A 22,722-nucleotide genomic window follows, 5' to 3' on the forward strand; every position below is an offset into this window, starting at 1 on the left:
TAGAAAAAAAATATGTTTTTCGTAAGAGCAAAATCAATGAAATATATTCAGACCAATAAACATGTTCATTAATATAATGTAATTATATTCATATATTATAATTCCAATATGATAATAGTATAATGGCAAAAGGGGCTCTGTTTAAGACGCAACAGGTCATTATGCTACTTAGGTTCCAAAATGGGTAAAAAATAAGTAAATAAATGCAATGTAAATTTTAATCTTGTACCAGTTGTATAGTATTATTTGAAGTAATTCAACATACTGTAGATGATTTTACTATATGTGTATGTAAAATTTTGTAAACAATATAAATTTTTTAAGGATGGGCTGTGTGTTTAATAGAAAAAAATTGTTAGCGTAAATTGTACAATACTGTATTCTAGGAAAATTTCTTCTCTTGTTACCGGTAATCTAAAATTTAGTGCTTCACAATAATGTATTTTAGTGTACCATTTGCCACAAAGGTAGACACCTCATTTGGAAACAAAGAGATTTTGATTTTGAATATCAGCCCTATGACTGCTGTCAGAATGTGAGGGTCCATGCATATCTCCGTCTATGATGAATGCCTATTTTTTCATGGCACTGATGATAACTGCATTTACATAGGCCTGTTTTCAAACCAACTTTGCTGTACAAGACCAAAAGCTGGGTGGACTCAGAATGCCCTATTAATATCAACACATATGAACGGAAGAAGGGCTTTTGTGACAAACATGCAGAAACAACCATAGGAGGGTATTTAGATGAAGAGACTAGGGCTAAGTTGGTTATAAATTCCATGGATGAAGCTCTATGTATACAGGGGTGCCAATGAAGCAGTCAAATATGCCAAATGGAAGAGGGGAAGGTTAAGAGGGAGAACAACAGATGCAGCCACGGAGAACAACAGAAGCCAATCCAGGGGATCAGACTCAGTCCTCACTAATTTAATGACTGACAATTTAAAAATAAAGCCTTGGGGACAGTTGTAAAGAGAAAATTAAGGAGGTGCTAAGTTAATTTTCAGATGTTTGAGACTTACTACCTAAAGCCATTAAGATGTATGTAATTATATTCCAGTTTCACTTACTTTAATTCTACTCTCCTTTCCACTTGTCACTGTCCAGTTCTCATCAGCATAGGTGAATACAGGTTCACAATACATTATGTATATTTTCTCTGTACACTTCCATATTACGGACAGTGTTTCTCACAGTCTGGTAGAACGGATTGCTCTGTTGCACCCTCTCCATTAATCTGCATTTATTCACTCCCTGGGTATTTGAAATTTTCATCAATTTCAAGGTTCTGCCCACCAAATTTTACAATGCCTTTCCCTTGTCTTTCTCCTCTTGATATCACCATGGTCTTGCTTTTATCTGAGCCATTTTTCAAATCATGTGTTTTCAATTTTCTTGTTCAGTGCATCAAGTTGTTTTAGTACTTCTTTCCTGTTCTCCTTCAGACCACAGTAGTGTCCGGAAACAGTTAGAGATTTATAATTCTATTATCAACAATCCTTTTACCACTAATATATGATCAATCATTTTCATTCCTCTGTCTTCTCACCCATACCTGGAAATCTCCTGGCTATCTTTTTTCCAGAACCATGTTGTTCCTATTTTAAGTTTGTTCCTCTGGCAGAGTTACATTAGCATATCACCTTCCTGATTCTTGTTGCCATATCCATTTGGCCCTTGAAACTCTTCTCAGATTTTCTTCCTGCTTGTGAACTCAGATCTTCCATTCCTGTCTACCACTTTCTGATTGTCTTCTAGGTATGTCTCCACTTCATCAAGGAATCTATCTGTGGTCTCTGCTTTATCTCCTTTTTGTGGAGCATATACATGGAACAAATCTTGTGTTTCTATCTCAAACTATATCCTTGGTATGATCATTCTGTCATTGATCTCTTTCATTTCCACTTCATATTCCAGTATGTTATTCTTAGTGATCATTCCTATTGCAGTTACTGTATCTTTTCCTCCACTGTAAAACAGCCTGTACCCTTCCTTCACTTTTCTTTCCAGTCTTCTACTCCGTTTTGTTTCAGTAAGACCAAGGATGTTTATGTCCCTCTTTCGTTAAGTTTACCATCTCACTGGTCTTGTATTTCATAGTTAGGATGATGATTGCCAAATTCACATAAATTTTGATACTTGTTTCCCACTTTCCACATCTCCCCCAGTAATTGAATAATCACACATCACCTGCAATTCCCCAGTTTACAAAAGGGAACTTAGAGCTGCTGCCAGCAGGTAATGAGGCTGCTTGTAACATGGAGTAGAGGTGCCTCCTGCAGCCATTCCTTACCTCAGGACAGAACCTGCTTGATTGGTTCCAGTGTCATTTCCTACACTGAGAAAACAATCACCCCCAACTAAGGGAACTCATCTGCCTATGCCATTGGTCCTATTAGGGACAGAGTTATTTCTGCCCACCTGACACTCAGCGCAGATTTGCTGGCTTTAAGGTCTACTCTCTTACCGTAGCAGACTGGAGCAGACAGAGAAGGAAGTTTCCTATATTTCCCATTAATGACATTCAAATGTAGGAAAACTTGATGCATCAATTAACATACCTTTTGTGCCATAAGTGATGACTCTCCATAATGGTAGGCAATACCTGAAATGCCTGAGGACTAGTAAAGTCTGTGGAGATATGCTGAACTTTCTCAAGAGAACTTTATTTTCAGGTTTATTGACACTTCCTTTGGTTTGGGTTGCCACCTAAGTGTTTGCAATGAGTATTGTTTAGTAGAGAATTGTAACTGTTATTGAGCTGGCACTTGGTAGAATACTTCATCACTTTTTAAGTTGCCATTACTGTAATTTGAAATGAAATCAACCAATCATCACCAAGATTTCCCCTATAAATGGGAACAACCTTGGATCATATGAATTTATCTTGATCAGTGCTACAGAAACATGATGTTCTCCTCACACTGTGCTACAGGTGGGGTGGGGCAGCTTCTAAGCTATATGGCTTAAGTTTTTACTCTATCCTGTTAACTTACGTGTTGTGACAAGAAAATATCAGCGTGCCAAATTATGGTCAGGGACAAGCTATGTTTTTGTCATTTTAATGTAGTTTTCTTAACTTGTAAAATGTACATTACTAGGATTTTCCTATGGAGTGTAACAATCCAAGCAGGTGTCTTGTAATGTGTTAAGGATGTACAAGTATGAAACTTCTTTTCCCTTGTCCACTTTGTATTTTCCTAATTTATAAATTTTCATCCTACTTTCCAGTCAGTGATTTACTTTTCCAGTGTTAGTCACAAATATATTATGGCTTATCCTCCGTGTCATCAGGCTTTCTGTATCATTAGGTTTTATTGCAAGTCATGTTGCAGAAATGAAATATTTTCAATTTTCAATACTTCCATTTTGTTTAGGGAGCTTACAATTACTTCATTTTTCTGTTTCATTAAGTTGCTCTTTTCATCCACAGAATACAAAGAGTTACAACAATATTATTCTTTCTCGTCACTGTTGTTATTAATAATAACTGTACCTTTCTCGATGCACAGCTAGCATTCCTTCATCATTTGTAAATACCACCTGTGAATGTACATTGCAACTAGGACAATTCCATTTCTGAGATGTTCTGTTTTATTGCCAGTATGTTGAGTGCAATTCCCATGAGAAAATTAACAGTAGTCACTACATTCAACTCTACTAATATACTTCTAATTGACAGGTTTGTTACACACCCAATATGAGCAGAACTGAACTGTGATATAAGCCATGTGATTGCTATATCATAGCAAGAAGTTGTTATGGTATTAAACAATCATTTGGAGTAGTAATATTTGATTGGTATTTCAGTAAATCTCACCAACGAAACACATATTATACAACTGATCTGAATTGATGTCTGAATTATGCATTTAACACAAAATTTACACAAATTTTAGGGAGCACTCTTCTGCTGGGCAAATATAAAATGTGTAAACTGACATACTTTACACCCCGACACTGTATAATATTAAGTTTTGATGAGATTTTTTTCTACTGTACTAAAATACAACTAGCATTACCAGGTTTCAAACCAGGAGCTTGGGAGACAGAGGCTGACACTACCACTGGTCCACAGAGGTAGCTAGTGAACAGGTAAAAAATACATTCAATACTGTGTAGTAGTTTGGGAGTAAAACTAAACTGTACTTGCCTGGTTTCTTCTTTGAAGCATGGGACCAACTGGTCAATTGTATTTTCTATGATTATTTCATCCTTAATATCTGCAACAAGCTTTAAATAAGAAATAAGGAAAGTGAATTAAGATAAATCGAGTAAGGACATAATAAGAATATCAATATGTAAATACAAAAGAAGCAGCTAATAAAACCATATTTACACACTAATAAAAGTAGTTTTAATGTTACTTGTACCAACACAAATCAAATGCAACAGTAATTAAGAAATGGAAAATGATACTACAGTGAGTAGTATAACTAAATCTTCAATTGATGAGAAGGAAAAAAACAGTATACATTTTATGATGAAATATTACTATGTGAAGTATCAGTGATGAATAAATTAATTCCAGTACAATTAACTTCATTAACGCATCACTCCTTCAACCTGATCAAGAAACAAATACATTAAGCTGATATATGTGACTCTGATTGACAAATTCATTCAACACATAAATGTGTGCAACCATTTTGAGTGCAATCCAAACATGCTTTTGCAACTTTCCAGGAATTTTAATGACTAATTTCACAACAGCTGCAGACATCTCAACCTAGTAACTGATGAAGAGATCAAAATTTTTTTAAGAAAATAGAAATAGCATGATAAGGAATGTGAAACGAGTACAAGCTTACCTCAATAACAGGATGCAAAGAAGCTATCTAACAGTTGGACATCCATTAAGAATGGACAACTTACTTCTCAATGAACAAACACAACAAAAATAATACTACGAGGGCTGTAAATAAAGTAGTAGCAAAAAAGTACAGACACTTGCAGGAGACCAGGTATCAAACTTCATGATTTTCATTTCCAGTGTTGATTTCCCACTTTCAATTATAGAAGCATTGTTAGGATTCTCCACATAATCAACACTATAACAAGTTCAGTTAAGGACTCCTATTTTATTGCTTAGAGAATAGGGCTAGTTTTTGACCATGCTCAGTTAATTACATTAAACATAAAAACAGTGAATATGGTACAATTAAAACAGTATTTGAAAATTTCATTATATTTACACTTTACTTTGGCATCATCATAATATGTTATGAATTGACGTATAAAATATAATCACCAGCTTTTTGTTATTTTTCATTCATACGTTCATTCATTTATTTAGCTTCCACAGACTGTACAATTACATATTTTGAAATATGCCAACAGTACAGGAGTTGTCGAGTGATTTCCTAATACTAACAATAATATATGCACAATAATGAACATTTTGAAAAAGACGAAAAAACAGAAACACCAAATACCTCAATGTTAGGAGAGCACGTCTTAATTTTTTAAATAATAATATTATAAACAGTACACATTTACAAGACAAAATAAAAATCTATTGATGTGGTGTTAATAATATGTACATAATCAATGTGCTCAATAGCTGCAGTCGCTGCAGTCACTTAAGTGCATCCAGTATCCAGTATTCGGGAGATAGTGGGTTCGAACCCCACTGTCGGCAGCCCTGAAGATGGTTTCCCGTGGTTTCCCATTTTCACATCAGGCAAATGCTGGGGCTGTACCTTAACTAAGTCCACTGCCGCTTCCTTCCCAATCCTAGCCCTTTCCTGTCCCATCATTGCCGCAAGACATATCTGTGTCAGTGTGACTTAAAGCCAATAGCAAAAAGCAAACATATTCTTAAGGCTATATACTAGATATTAAGAATGTTTACAAGTTAATAAGTAATAGCATCATTACCAGCACTTCATCATGTATTCTTCTGTACTATAAAAGCAGCTATTCATCAGGAGATTTTTTTTTAAAGCTGTGGTAAATGAACTGACAGGACTAAAATCTTCAATCTTATTTGAAAGCTTATTATACAATCTGATTCCAACTGAGTCTACACATCTCAAGGCAATTGTGCTCACTAAAAATATTATTTCTTGTTTGTGATTGTCACAATTCTTTCTGGAGTGATCAATATTTTTTTCATGTGTAGAGAGCATTGCGTGATGTATATGCTTGGTACTGGGAGTATCCTTAGTCTTTTAAATAATGGTCTACAATGATCTAACCTGTTATGTATCGATATAATTCTGATAGCTCGTTTCTGTATTTGAAAAATAACAACAAGATTTAATTTGTACCAGCCCCAGAGACCAATAGCATAAGTTAAGACTGAATGGAAATATCCAAAATATGCTATTCTAACATATTCATCACTACAACTATTAGAAAAAATTCTTAAGGCAAAACAAACAGAACTCTGGGACTTCCCTATTTTTTTTAATATGACAATCCCATCTTAATTTTTCATACATACGAACCCCTAAAAATTATGTGGTCAACTTATTTTCAATTGCTTTTGCATTTAATATAAGGTTGTGTTTTTTTGCAGTTTTGCAGTTTTCTCACAATTGCCACTTGAATTTCACTTGAACTTCAAACTAAAAATTAAAATTTCATATGTTCAGACAATTCCTTGCCCATTCCTTCATTTTGAGGCACTATATAAACAGTAAATGTGAATGAATGTTTGTTGCTCAAAATAAACCACTAATTTACAAAAAATACTAATGGTATTAAAACAAGTAATTATTGTTCACATTTTTTACATAGGGTTGGGTTGTATGAGCTGAAATCATCTCTATGTTTCTTAGCTGTGTTGATACTGAATTTAAAATGTGAAGGGCTAATTTCTGTAAAAGGGGATATCCTTGACTGTAGCAGCCAGTTGGATTCAGATATCATTAAAATGCCACAAATTTTGGAGATCAAACAATGTTTAAATCTACTGCTGTATTAACACATTGGAGATGGCCATATTTGAACGTGCTACCCTCCTGCAACTGCAGGATTTTTAAAGGTGTTTGACACTTTTCTCAATGCTAGGGTAATCCATGATTATAATAAACTAGCTGATGTACCCGTGCTTCGCTACGGAATTCTAAATTTTATACAGAATTCTGGGTTAGGTAGTGTAAACGTTGTGAGCAAAATTGTATTAAGTTGCATAGCTTTTAAAGTTGCCCTAGAAGCACGACGGGCAAGTCACCCACGTCTTTTCTCATATGAAGACTGGGTTAGGGAATTTTCATTGTAATGGTAGGCCAGCTTGCCTACCGTCAGTCACAATCAGTTTGGGGAGTTTTCATTATAATGGCAGACACTCACTCTCCGCCTGCCTTTATAGATTCTCAGAAAGACTCTCTTAGTGGTTTTCCCAACTGAAATGAACATGGGTCATTACAATGACGTCAGTAGGAATGGCGCGATTAAAAGCAGTGCCTTCATATGAAATACTCGATCAAATGAAAAACCACATATTTTCTCACTGTTAACGAACAGTACTATGCTGCCGAACTAACAGTCCAAAGCTACAGAGCTGGAATGACCAAGATGCAGACATCCGTGAACAATCTTCGTCCTTTTTTCGGCGGGGGGAGGGGGGTTTGAAATAGTGGATAGTCCCAGGGCAAAAACTATGCCCGTTTACTTATCTGTTTCCTGGGAGTACCCGATGAGTCGGAAAATCTCAATTCACTACACTGGCGGGGGAAAGAACTATCTGACGTGGAGGCAATTTTTCCTCCAAGCCAGAGAAGAAATCACATCTTCGCTGCTAATTTGGAATAAAATTAATGTAGATTTAATGAAAGTGAAGAGGAAGAAGCTTTTCCTAAGAAACGGCTCTTTTCGGGGTTGAATTTTGAATTATTTAATGAATTGTGGTACTATAATTTGGAATAGGGCTAAATTGCAATTCCAGACCAGTTCATACTACTACTCCTACTACTACTCCTACTACTCCTACCACCAGCCTCTGACTTAAGTGAGCACACTTCTCATTCAAAACAGCGCGTCGGAGTAGGTATCGAATAGCTGGCATACTATAATGAACCAGTGTGTTATGTACCAGCAGTATCAGAAAATGTATGAACCAGAGGATTGGCATGCTAAAGAAGAAAGTTATCTAACTCCTCAGCTATATCCCGCCAATATTCAGTTAGACTGTTATACTTGGTACACAGCACTAATCCCATCTATCGGAGTTGAGCGGCAGCATAAGAGACAAAGAACATTACAACAAACAACGGTCAGTGTAATGTTATTGTTGATCTATGTTACGCGCTTTCGATATTGTAGGCCTTCGCATTATTGTCTTCCGGTTCTGAAATACCACTCTTATCATAGTTGGAACGGTAAAACTGAATAAAACATAAATGATCGGAAATTATATTCTCTCTAATTTTTGTTATGTAGTACTTTTCCATAGGACCAAGAACATAGGTATTTAAAAATTAAATTTTAGGTGCCTTCCCCTAAACTACCATTTCACCCAGGGGGAATAACATTGTTTATAGCTTAAACTGTAGTTTCTTATTCCCCGACTCTATATACCGATTTTCATTAAATTCTGTTTACCCATTTTGTCTGGGCTCGGCGTTGATATGGACTTAGCAACAAAAATCCAAATTCATTAATATCTGTGTTATCATAGCTGGTACAGTAAAAATGCATAAGACGTTAATGATCAGAAATGTAATTCTATATAACTTTAGTTATGTAGTATTTATCGATATGACCACTAATAATATAAATATTTGAGAATTGAATTTTAGGCCTTCCCCTAAACTACCATTTCACTCAGCGTAAATAAAATAATGTATAGCCCAGATTGTAGCGGCTAACCCCCCGACTCTACATACCGATTTTTATTAAATTCTCTTCAGCCGTTTTCTCGTGATGCGTGTACATACATACAGACAGATAGACAGACAGACAGGCAGAAATTACGGAAAAGTAAAAACTGCATTTTCTTGTTACTGTGGACATGATCGATACAGAAATACCATTCTTTTCAAATTCTGAGCAATGTACAGACAAAACTCTTATTTTATATATATAGATTTGTAATATTTAGAAAATCACACTTTCTTCTACGCAGAAATGTGTTTTAATGAGTAATATTTCATATACATTGGTTAAGATAATAAGTTTTACAAATGAGAAAATCTGACACAGCTATGGATGGCAGTTCAGTTAATATTTTAAAATTTGTCTAATATTGTGGGCATATCTACTGAAACACACTAATAGAGGTCCTAACCTAACTGGTCAATTGACACCGGTGCCCTTGTTTACAACCAGTAATTTGCTTTCACACTGTTCATTGTTTGACAACAGAGTTACTTCGAGTTGCTGCAGGTTGTCATCTGTACACAAGAAAAATGCATATTTTCAGAAAGTGGTACAAAACAGTATAACAGAACACACTTCAGGAAGCGGTAGAAAACTACGTTACTCTTCACACCAATTTGAAATTAGCTCATCATCTACATTTACTTACCTGAAGCTCTAGAATCATCATGTTTACTTAGTGCATAACTGTTATCCTCATCCTAATTTTCAGAACTTGTGCCTTCCATAAGAATATCCATTATGGATTTGTTGCCAAAATTTTGTAAACCTGAATTAAACATGCTAAATATTCACAAGAATGACACAAAGAAGCCTACCTCTCAAACACACACTCTTCCTGTCCACATGTACTGTACATACTTTCCCGCCCATTTCACAGCTGAGAGTCAACGATGATGCAGTCCCAGATCATATAGGAATGTGGCTGTGTTGTCAATGCCTTAAAAGAAGAGCCCTCGGCTAATACTCACAACTAATATATTTTGTGGTAATAGTAGCATTCAACAGTATCCTCGTTATATAGGAACATGGCTGTGTTATCGGTGCCTTGAAAGAAGAGCTCTCGACTTATGTTGATAACTAGTATACGTATTTTGTGCTTGAAGAAGCATTCAATAGCATCCTAGTTACATAGGAACAAGGCTGTGTTATCAATACCTTGAATGAAGAGCTCTCGACTAATGCTCACAACTAATGTATTTTGTGCTTACAGAAGCATTCACCAGTAGCCTAGTTATATAGTAACGAGGCTGTGTTATCAATGTCTTGAATGAAAAGCTCTCAACTTATGCTCATAACTTGTAGATTTTGTGCCTATAGAAGCATTCAACAGTATCCTAGTGTAGTCACAGCTCACTGAAACGGAAGCTACCATATTTTAGCTACAGTGTAAACATGCCCATAGATTCTGCGAGCTCCGTCAGCAGCAATAAAATAGTGCACCCGTAGTTTCTACACGCTGTGCTTCCAATGTGTTAAAAATAATTTTATGAGAAATGGATACCTGTAATGAAAGAAACGGTGGAAACTAGCACATGAAAATAAATCCCAACATAAATATGTTATTCTCACTGCTTGAATTTAGCTCATCTTGCCCGTGTGAGCCTGTAGACCGGTGTATTGAGTGTGGATTGACTGTTCTCTGTGCGAGACTTGTTGCAATGTTTGCCTGAATGGGCAGGAAGAGGAGGCGGAACTCTGGCCGGGCGTAGCGACAGGGAAGAGGGTTTGAAAGTGTGTACGTGTTTGCTAAGCAGGTTTAGAAGTATGTAAAGGTACTCCTTCATAACAAAAGGCTTCATTAACTCAAATAATACATATGACTTTTCTGTAGGTTCATTTAAATTAAATTTAGGGTTAAATAATTTAATAATTTAATAATTTCAGCTGATACAACACAACCTTGCGTAAACAAAGTGTACAATAATTGTTTTAATACCAGGAGACAATTATTGTCTATCCAAAAATATAAAACACTCTTCAGTAATACTGAGGAGGGATACTTTCTGTAAAAGTTTGAGTACATGAAGGTCTTGATCATTAATGATGTTTACTATATGCCAAGAGTTGACCTTTAGCGGAGAATCTGTTGTGTTTCAATATGTTCATATGTTCAAGCTAATGGATGTTGAAATTCCTTTCTGTCTGGCTGATGTAACACACTTGATAGCTTTGACAAACCAATCTGTAAATCACTTCATTAATAAATCTGTAGTTCTTGTTAACTGTTCTTGAAATATGAAAGTTGGAGACATTACTATTATTTATTTTATAAGCTATGTTGTGATCGTATTTCTTGAAAAGAATGGTCAATTGATATTATCATATTACTATTAATGGTGAAGGTTGTAGAATATTTTTTATGTTTTGTTTCTCTAACTAGATGTGACCTTGATTTATGTCCGACTTCTAGATACCTATATTGAAACCATTGCTTTTTGGCTATCAAACATGAGCTGCAATGGGCAACATATCAAGGAAATGAGAAGTGAGTTGGTTCATTGATGCTCACCACACCTAGCTGAATACACACGTGTACACACCAACCAACCTTATGAGCAATGAACACTTTCACATGCTGAAATTCAGTATCAACACACCAAAGATGTATGGAGTTGATTTCAGCTCATACAACACAACCTTGTGTAAACAAAGTGTACAATAATTGTTTTAATACCAGTAGAATTTTATGTAAAATAACATATATTTTGAGCTACAAATATTCACCGTTACTGCTTAAACAGTGAATCAGGACCACGAATTGGGCAAAGTTTTGTGTGAACTTATGAAAATTTAATTTTTTGTTAAAGTGTTATGCTTAAATTCAACAGGAAACTAGTCCTATTCTCGAAGTGAAAAATGTAAGAAATGAAAATAACAAAAACTGAGTGATTAAATCTTATACGTCAGTTCATAACATACTATGATGATACCAAAGAAGGGAGGTGTAGTTTTAATGCAATTTTAAATAGGCGTGTCACATTCGCACTTAGCTGAGGATTGTGCCCTCATTGGGAAAGCTGCAACTACTATTGCTCAAACACCTGAGCCAACAATGAGATGGACACACAAAATGGAAAGTATCAAATGTGTTCTAGCCAATACCAGAAGACAAAGATCGTTGTGCACACCGTGTCTTCCCAGAAATTTGGGTACACAATCTCCGAAGTGCAAGCTTACATCTACATGCCCTTTTCGCACCAGTTACCTTGATGGTCTTAATCTGGATGCAGTCCCCCAACTAGAGGACTACTACAAGGTATTCAAACAGAACCCAAAGAAAGAGGAAGCGATTAAAGCAGCACATGCCCTAACTTCTCTAATAGCCTCATCAAAAAGAGGGAGCTGGTCAAAATTAATGGAAGAATGGAATATGACACAAAGCAGTCAAAAGGCCAGGAGAATCCAAAAGAAGGTGAGCGGAGATAGAACCATGAGTAACACAGTGTCCCCATTTCTACCACCAAGGTAATTTGCCCCCCAGACTTGTCAGCCGCTCCCAGGCATGCTCAGTCCGAACTATGGTAAAATAATTCCCTAAAATACATACACCCTGGTTCTTAATGAGGAACATATAACTAGTATGGTCAAGGTGAGGTCATAAAGTAAGGCGAAGCATGATGTCAGTTTTCGAGGAAAATCTGTTTATTAAAAGAAAAAAAAAAATATGAGAAAAAGATCAAATGATTCATTTCTTTCATGACTCAGAATTTTCTTTCAGCTTGATAAAGTCCACATTGTGAATCAAAAATATTCTACAAATATACAATGTATGCCGACACACATACTTAACAAACCAAATCTTGAAGTTTCATTAATTTTGTACAATAGCACACACCACGCACCTGGCTTCATATTAACTGTAGGTGAGAATATTTACCTTTCCTGCACACTTTACATTGCAGTGGAGATAGCTAACCTGAAGAAAAGACATATTTAATGCGCAAAGGGGACATAAACTAATCTAACTGTACAATATAAACACGCTGAGTGGTAAAACATCCTACCAACATATATATACCTCAAATCATGAGCACAACAAACACTGTGAATCAGAACCACGCAAAATAAAATCACTTAAATGGTAAACATACACAATGAAAGACACAGAAACATGATGTCATATTTTCCATGGCTCACTAGGAAAGCATGCGGAATTCACGCAACTCTCATTCACTCAAAGCCTCAGTGAAGCCTCCCATTCAATGTATGTTTCTGAAATAACATGATACAAAAGCAATCAACTGGTGGACACACAAATCAACATGGATTCCTGAAATAAATTATATGACACAAATTCATAAAAAGATATTGGAGTAGGCTTTAACTTTCAACACATACTCAACGTTGGTTCCTTAAATTAATCACGTGATACAAATGTTTCTCAGCGCAGTAATATCATAAAAGAAAATCCAAACTAAACATCGCGATACAAAAATCTCATCTACTGCAATATGTAGTGACATGGACAAAACCAATAAAATCATCATGAAGTATAGGCCACTAAAATAAACTCTCCTCGCTAGACGCCCATATCACCCCCGCCAACACACGGCGGAATGACTCAAAGTGGAGGTTCAGTCTCCCAGAATAATGCAGTAATCATAAAAAACCCAGGGTCCACCAACAGTCTACCTGAGGCAAGTCACACATCGAGAAAATGCAAGCCTTTCAAATGAGGAACACGTCCCTTTACTCAAAATCACAAAAAATATGTCCTAAAGTTGATAAAACTGAAAAAAGTATATAAAATTACGTCGTTGAATACTCGCACATATGAAAAGAAACAAGACCGCACTGGTCACAAATCAAAGCACTAGCACTCGTAAAGTTATACATGAATAACACAGTGACCAACTCTGTAATGATATCATAATCTGAAACAAAGAAGTTGCCACATAGACAATCGATCATGTCTGAACATCAGAGAGTATCTGAAATATCTCAATCTTATAATTCGAGAAACTCGCCTTAATAATAATAATAATAATAATAATAATAATCATAATAATAATAATAATAATAATAGCAATGGTTCATGTTTGTGGGTTACTGTAGTCACGTCCTAGTTCGTGAACCATGGGCAACGGCTGAGTGGCCTAGTAAGTGGTCCTGAGAGTCGGGATACCAATTGCTATGGAAAGGGAGTGGGCATCTCGGACATAATCTGAGTCGTGGCCCTCCTTGTGCTCAGGCGGCTAGGACTATAAAATTCACCGGTGGTCCATAACCCGTTAGAGGAGAGATCCTCACTTGGACTATGTGCAAGTAGGGTAGCATCCTGCTTCAGGGTGTCCACCAAATCCAGATTTTAAAATTCCCTGACATTTCCCTGTTTTCCAGACATAAAAACCAGTTTTCTTCCCTGACACAAAATGATAAAGAACAAAATTATAAAGGAAGTATCAGTAATATTAAAATACATTTTAAAAAAAAGCAATTAATGTGCATATTAAATTTCAAAACTTGGAAGTTTAATTTAGTCTAATTAAATTCACTTTAAGTTTTTTTTTAAATGTACTACCATTACTGCTTCAGTGAAGAAATTTCTTCATAGCCACCAACGACTGTCGAGCTTCTGCCATCATCCTCCGCTTCTTTTCTTCTAATTCTTTCAGCAACAAAGCGGCCTTTCTCTTTTTTTTTTGCAAAGAATCTTCTACTTCCAATGCTTCATGTTTTTCCTTTAGATTTTGAACATACACAGCATGAGCACTCCTTGCAGCATGGAGCATGTTCTTATTAATGGAGACCTTTTCAATTCCACCAGGGTTTGGGATAGCATCATATATTATTCTTGGTACTACAAGGGATACTTGTAGCATGTTCTCGACTATAATTTCTTTATTAAAAGGAAAACCACGTTCAAGTGAAGCATTTCCATGAAACAATATTAGTATCATTTTGAGAAATGAAGCCAACTTTACCGTTTTCAAATTTACTGTTGGAAAAACAGTGCGAAGCCAAAAGTGATCTAACCTCTCATCTTTAGAAGTCAAAGAATTCACTTCTTTCAAAGTATCATTCTCACAAACAGAAGTGAACCCCCTTTGTACATGATCGGCTTCATTACCCGAGATCCATTTGTTTTCAACAAAGGCATTTAAAGCTATCCTTAGCAGCCTGCTGCTTAGAGGCTACTTGGCTACACTTAGATCGAAACAAGAAATTAATTTAGTCAGTTTATATGCCAGCAGTGAGCAGACCCGGCCAACAGCTGGAAACTGCAGATGATGATGACTATGATATGCCAGCGGTGACCTTTCCAGTAACTTCTTGCATAAAGCTACCATTCCTCTTAGGGCCGGTTGCATAAAAATCGCTAACTGTAGTTCAGTTTTGATCGAAGATCGGAAATGAACTTCGTTCTTTTCTCTGTGTGAGTTGTATAACACTAATCTGAGATCACTGAACCAAGTTCAGTTTTGATCTAAGGTCGACGAAACAGAGTTGACAACATCGCTAAACAAGAGAGATAATTGCGATTGTATCGAATCGAGTTGTATCGAACATGCGATTTAGATAGAATTGATCGACAATTCTAGACGCCATTCGACATTCATTTGTCTGCGATACGTAAACAAAGCCGCAAAATGGAGAAGAAAGATGAGTAACAAGAAGACGCGTACTGCAAATTTTAAGAAAGAGGAAAAAGATATGTCCTTCTTACTTCACCCTCCTCAGCAGGCATCTTGATGAATTGAGGTTTTAGAGCTGCAATCTCTCTAGTGACTTTGTGTATAGTCCTACTTGCAGTTCCTTTATTTACATTGAATACATCTCCAATTACTATTTGGAAGCTTCCGGTTGTGTAAAATCTTTAGTGTGAGAAGGATCATGAACATTGGATTCAGTGCATGATTTCGTTTAGTTTGTGTCCTTAATTGTAGATGTAATCTTTGTTCTAGTTCTTCAACTACACGTTTTCCTAATCAAAACCGTATTTTAAATAGTCGATCATTTAGTTCTGACAAGGGATTCCTTCTATGATGAAACACGCGAGGAGCTCTTTGGAGTTCAAACTCTCCATTCTCGGATGAAACGTCAGAGTAATCTGAAATCTGAAAATAGCATAACCTATAGGCCCTAAGCATAAAACAGTGGAGAACAAACAACTTGTTAATAGTAGGATTATTGTTCAAATAATTACAATTAGCATTAGGCCTACTTATCATTTTACTTTAATCAACAGTAGGCCTATTTATTATTTTTCTTTGTTATGTCATAGACACCTAAACAGATTTATTTCTTACAAAAATAATAATTATATTCCTTCTGCTGAACTTAGTTCAACCAGGTTAATCTGAGAAAATTCACCAGTCAGATTTGATCTTCCATCAAGAAGACATGATCTTGGATTAATGTTTATACAACCAAAATTCTAAGTTCAGCTTGACTGGAGATCAGTTTCGGGTTGTTGAACTCAGATTAACTTTTATGCAACCGGCCCTTAGACAATCTGTGCGAAACACTAACATATCTCTATCATTTAATCCAGGATTGCCATGAAGTGCTGCTTCAGCAGCAGAACCTATGTCAATTTTAGATGTAGGCAGAAGATTTTTTTTTACTGTCTAAATTCGTTTTAGGACATTTTCTGAAGACTGCAGCAACTCAGACTTAACAAACCTTGTCATGACATTTATCATCAATAAAAGATTCATAAAGGAGTGATGCAAATGGAAGATCTGTCTGAAACTTTTAGGATTTCTTTTACTGCCATTTTATATGAATTGTGCACAGTAAAGCCACAAGATCCAAGGTTCAACAAAATAGGAGCATCTAGATCATCATTTAATAAATTACCAAAATTCTGAAGGAACTTTTTATTAACATTTGGACCATCCATTGAAATTTGTAAGTTTTTTTAGATAGAGTCCTTGCTGTGCTTACAAAAAAAAACATTTAACAAATTTGAGGAGGTACAGTGACCAAGAAACATGGAATCAAAATAAGAAGTGCATACTTCATTAGTATCAGGATTGAAACAATGAACTACAAGATCCATCTGGTCCATCTGAGAAACTTTATTCAGTGACTCGTCACACCCAACAGTGAAATGTGTGCACCTTCCTCAAGAACTTGTTTATGGAAATAGAGAGCTAAACCACGAGTGATTCTATACGCAACTTTTGTTCTGTGGAGTTGAACTTTGGAAGTTGTTTCAGAGTCTGGAAACATTACTGGAAACAAACGTACACTAGCTTCACTGGCACGTAAAGAATGGTGTTGCATGACAGTATGCATGCACCATATAGGCCTAATCTTAGCTTTGGTTACTTGCTCTCTTGAAAGATAATTCTGTAGACATCTCGTCTCTGGTGAACCTTCTTTAATGGAAGAAGAAGAAGTGGAGTCATATGTGATAAAGTTCGTTGTGGTAGCTGTGGCAGGCAGAGGGCAACTTGTGCGCGGCCAGGTATTATCTATTGAGTTTAAGTCTCTTGTTACTTCACTATTCGAATGTTCCTTTTTAAAATAACTTGAAAGGGATGACGAGAACTGGTTGAACTTGACACTACTGGCATGCATATTTCCTCCCATGTGACTTTTTAATGCCTGCTTCCCCATGTTGCAAACAGTAAATGATGTTTTACATATTATGCAAGATTAAAATACTATGCAATATGCTGAAAATTTGTCTTGAGGCATGGGTTTCAACCATGTTCTGAAAGTACCATCAAACAGCCACCTTTCATTAAACAAAAGTTTTCCTTGGCTTTGATGAAGATATTGTTAGCTGAAAAAAAGAAGAAAGATAAGGATATTGTAAAATTCTTTTAAATAGTCCTGAATTCCGCACAGCTTTCTTCTACATTGACAGTTCGTAAAACCTGTGAGCATTGCCTTATCTATGCTGCCAGCACTCTACTGCTTCAGTAGCAGCTGATGTAATATAACTGTGGCACACAGCCCTCGTAAAATGTAATACCGTACTACAAAAATCACGCGCGAATCATAAGTGAAAACAAATTCGCAAATCCTTCTAAGATAGTGCATGCACTTCCTAACAATATCTGACACAAACAAGAATAGGTACATTATTAATACGAATAAAAGAAATAAATTATTCGCGACTAATGACTGGCATATGAAGGATGTTATATGGCTGATCGAGACCACGGTGCCAAATTTTGCTGAGTCACATTCTTGGCACTTGTCTTTCATGAACTATACTGAGGTATGATACACAGACTAACTATATACTAACCAACACATGGATTTAAATACAATTCCATCTACACTGTATTAAACCTATACCACACACACGGAGTGAGGTAGCTTAACCACATGGTGATGTGTGTATTGGGTATTCAGCCCGAAGGCTAGTTTGATCCTCTGCAGCTTCGCCAACAGCTGTCAGAAATAGCCTAGGCGTCACTGAAGAGGCGTACTAGGGAAATGAGGAGTGAGGTAGTTTCCTGTTGCTTTCCACACCGAGCCAGCCGTTGCTATTACATATAAGTCTGCCAAGCCCACTGAAATGCATGCACCAACCAACCCTATGAGCGATATTTTCACACCATTCATAACAGGGACTGGCTGCATAAGGAATGGTGTTACTAGCATCACTCATACCTCAGTAACTTTCATGTTGTCAAAGCCAAGGATGAGACTGAGACAGGTCAATGAAAGTAACAAATTTGATATAGCCCATACCAGGAGACATAGTGCACTGTAAACACTACAACTCGCTAGGAAGGGCGTCATGGTGATGTAGACAATACAATTGTCAGCCAGGTTTCGAAATTGCACTCAACCGATATAAATCAATATGAATGGCAGCTTGGGATTGGCTGGATCAAGACCGAATACATCCAAACATACTTCACAAACTCAAAACCTCTTAACCAACAAACAACCTTCATCCTTACGTCGCACCGACACAGATAGGTCTTATGGCGACGATGGGACAGGAAAGTCCTAGGAATGGGAAGAAAGCGGCTGTGGTCTTAATTAAGGTAAGCCCCAGCATTTGCCTGGAGTGAAAATGAGAAACCACGGAAAAACATCTTCAGGGCTGCCGACAGTGGGATTCGAACCCACTATCTCCTGAATGCGAGCTCACAGCTGCGCGCTCCTAACTGCACGGCCAACTCGCCCGGTAACCTTCATCTTACAATGTGATGTCACTATTTAAAATCTTGTTCTGTATTCACAAAATTACACGATATTATAAGCTGCTAGTCGTGCCTCAAAACTTCCGAACCCCTCACACGAAAGATAGGTTGGAAACTCAACGTGGCGCAGCCCAAATGGTGTTACGATGCACTACACATTTACACAAGGCTTACCTACGTCAGCGCATTTAATAATAATAATAATAATAATAATAATAATAATGATAATAATAATAATAATAATAATTATGAGCACTCAAATGAGTATTAAGTTTAAGAGAATTTTAAACTTTTCTGCATTCAGTCAGTGTTTTGTGTCTGTTTTTATACTTTACGAGGTAGTAACTATCGCACAAGTCATTACACAGTAAACAAACACAGTCATCCGTTGGGTTGTGGAATTTTGTCTACATGCATATAGCCTATTGTTGTGGAAGCCATGCATTTAAGCGATTAGAAAAACTGAGAACGCAATATAGGCCAACTTCATCAAGCTCGCCATTCCTCAACAACACAGAATATTCAATAGTAAGCAGATCAAAACATTGAACATTCGATCAATCTATCATATAGCTATTGATATTATTAGTTACTTCACATTCGAGATCACACCTTATTAACTTTTCATTACAATTTATTCCTGGCATAAAAGACATGCCCTAGAGTAATGTTATAAAAACTGAAAATGTGTTTATATTACATGGATAAATACGGTATGTCAATTTTCCAGAATTTTTCCTGAATTCCCTGACATTTCCAGGTTTTCCCGTTATTTATCGAATTCCCTGACATTCCCCTGTTTCCCAGGTTTTCCATACGGGTGGACACCCTGTGCTTCATGAATTTACCGAGCTCAGAACACTTTAAGCAAGCCTCGGACCTATGGGAGTAATGGAGTCCCACTCCCATTTGACAGGCGAGGGACTCCTTGGAAACAACTTGGCGAACGAAATGGAATTCGATGGGGAGCTATCAATATTAATGGGGCTTATGGAAGAAAGAAGGTAGAACTGGCTGAGTCAACAAAGAGGATGCATCTGGATGTGCTAGGACTAAGTGATATTCGGGTAAGGGGAGATAATGAGGAAGAGATAGGAGATTATAAAGTGTACTTGACGGGTGTTAGAAAGGGAAGGGCAGAGACAGGGGTAAGGCTCTTTATCAGGAATACCATTGCACGCAGCATAGTTTGTTAGGCATGTAAATGAGCGAATGATGTGGGTAGATTTGTCAGTGGGAGGAATTAGGACAAGAATTGTGTCTGTGTATTCACCATATGAGGGTGCAGATGAGGATGAAGTTGACAAGCTTTATGATGCATTGAGTGACATCGTGGTCAGGGTCAACAGCAAGGTTAGAATAGTGCTAATGGGCGATTTCAATGCGAGAGTTGGGAATAGAACTGAAGGATACGAAAGGGTGATTGGTAAATGTGGGGAAGATATGGAAGCTAATGGGAATGGGAAGCGTTTGCTGGACTTCTGTGCTAGTATGGGTTTAGCTGTTACGAATACATTCTTCAAGCATAAGGCTATTCACCGCTACACAATGGAGGCTAGGGGTACCAGATCCATATTAGACTATATCTTAACAGACTTTAAATTCAGGATATCTGTTAGGAATGTACGAGTTTTTCGCAGATTTTTCGATGATACAGACCACTATCTGATCTGTTGTGAACTAAGTATCTCTAGGCCTAGGGTAGAGAAAGTGAAATCTGTCTGCAAACGAATAAGGGTAGAAAATCTCCAGGACGAGGAAATTAGGCAGAAGTACATGGATATGATTAGTGAGAAGTTTCGAACAGTAGACAGTAAGCAGGTTCAGGATATAGAAAGTGAATGGGTGGCATACAGGGATGCTGTAGTAGAAACAGCAAGGGAATGCCTAGGAACAACTGTGTGTAAAGATGGGAAAAGGCGAACATCTTGGTGGAATGATGAAGTGAGAGCACCCTGTAAACGTAAAAAGAAGGCTTATCAGAAATGGCTCCAAACAAGGGCCGAGGCAGACAGGGATTGGTACGTAGATGAAAGAAACAGAGCGAAACAAATAGTTGTTGAATCAAAAAAGAAGTCATGGGAAGATTTTGGTAATAACCTGGAAAGGCTAGATCAAGCAGCAGGGAAACCTTTCTGGACAGTAATAAAGAATCTTAGGAAGGGAGGGAAAAAGGAAATGAACAGTGTTTTGAGTAATTCAGGTGAACTCATAATAGATCCCAGGGAATCACTGGAGAGGTGGAGGGAATATTTTGAACATCTTCTCAATGTAAAAGGAAATCATCCTGGTGGTGTTGCAAACAGCCAAGCTCATGGGGAGGAGGAAAATGATGTTGGTGAAATTATGCTTGAGGAAGTGGAAAGGATAGTAAATAAACTCCATTGTCATAAGGCAGCAGGAATAGATGAAATTAGACCTGAAATGGTGAAGTATAGTGGGAAGGCAGGGATGAAATGGCTTCATAGAGTAGTAAAATTAGCGTGGAGTGTTGGTAAGATACCTTCAGATTGGACAAAAGCAGTAATTGCACCTATCTATAAGCAAGGGAAAAGGAAGGATTGCAACAACTATCGAGGTATCTCATTGATTAGTATACCAGGCAAAGTATTCACTGGCATCTTGGAAGGGAGGGTGCGATCAGTCGTTGAGAGGAAGTTGGATGAAAACCAGTATGGTTTCAGACCACAGAGAGGCTGTCAGGATCAGATTTTCAGTATGCGCCAGGTAATTGAAAAATGCTACGAGAAGAATAGGCAGTTGTGTTTATGTTTCGTAGATCTAGAGAAAGCATACGACAGGGTACCGAGGGAAAAGATGTTCACCATACTGGGGGACTATGGAATTAAGGGTAGATTATTAAAATCAATCAAAGGTATTTAGGTTGACAATTGGGCTTCAGTGAGAATTGATGGTAGAATGAGTTCTTGGTTCAGGGTACTTACAGGAGTTAGACAAGGCTGTAATCTTTCACCTTTGCTGCTCGTAGTTTACATGGATCATCTGGTGAAAGGTATAAAATGGCGGGGAGGGATTCAGTTAGGTGGAAATGTAGTAAGCAGTTTGGCCTATGCTGACGATTTGGTCTTAATGGCAGACTGTGCCGAAAGCCTGCAGTCTAATATCTTGGAACTTGAAAATAGGTGCAATGAGTATGGTATGAAAATTAGCCTCTCGAAGACTAAATTCAACAGAATTGAATGTCAGATTGGTGATACAAAGCTAGAACAGGTCGATAATTTCAAGTATTTAGGTTGTGTGTTCTCCCAGGATGGTAATATAGTGAGATTGAATCAAGGTGTAGTAAAGCTAATGCAGTGAGCTCGCAGTTGTGTCGGTTTTTTGTACATTGCATGGCCTAGTGTACCATCGTTCTTCTTGTATACTAACACATCAAGAAAAGGTAATTTGCCTTCATTTTCTACTTCCATTGTGAACTTCATCTTACCTACACATTCTGAAAGATACCTTCATAAGTCTTCATATTACCACCCCTCCCAAAAAGCAGCTCTCCTTCGAACGTTATATACTAGGGTGAATAATGTTGCAGACGATGATAACCGCTCGAGTGCAATGAGAAAACTGATAACATCCATGAAGAAAAATGGTTATACATCTGGAGACATAACACGAGCTGTGAAGATCAAGGAGCCTAACTTGAATAGCACCAACCAGGACTACAGCAAAAAGAAAAAAAAGTATTCCTTCCTTACGTGGCAGGTATAACTGACAGAATAGGGTGCATTCTTAAGAAGTACAATATAATTCCA

The 22,722-nt window shown here is 37.0% G+C and overlaps 1 protein-coding gene across 2 annotated transcripts in view; it reads right to left on the reverse strand.

The window, feature by feature from the left end:
• The window catches only part of LOC136875078 (zinc finger protein 782), a 67,552-nt gene that overhangs the window by 2,585 nt on the left and 42,245 nt on the right, over nucleotides 1-22,722 (reverse strand). For both annotated transcript variants that reach the window (XM_067148809.2, XM_067148810.2), the window contains exon 3: nucleotides 4,159-4,238. In XM_067148809.2, coding sequence (XP_067004910.2) covers nucleotides 4,159-4,238 — 80 coding nt within the window. The remainder of the gene's footprint in view (nucleotides 1-4,158; nucleotides 4,239-22,722) is intronic.

This window comes from Anabrus simplex, chromosome 5 (assembly GCF_040414725.1).
Source record: "Anabrus simplex isolate iqAnaSimp1 chromosome 5, ASM4041472v1, whole genome shotgun sequence".
Taxonomy (NCBI): Eukaryota; Metazoa; Arthropoda; class Insecta; order Orthoptera; family Tettigoniidae; genus Anabrus; species Anabrus simplex.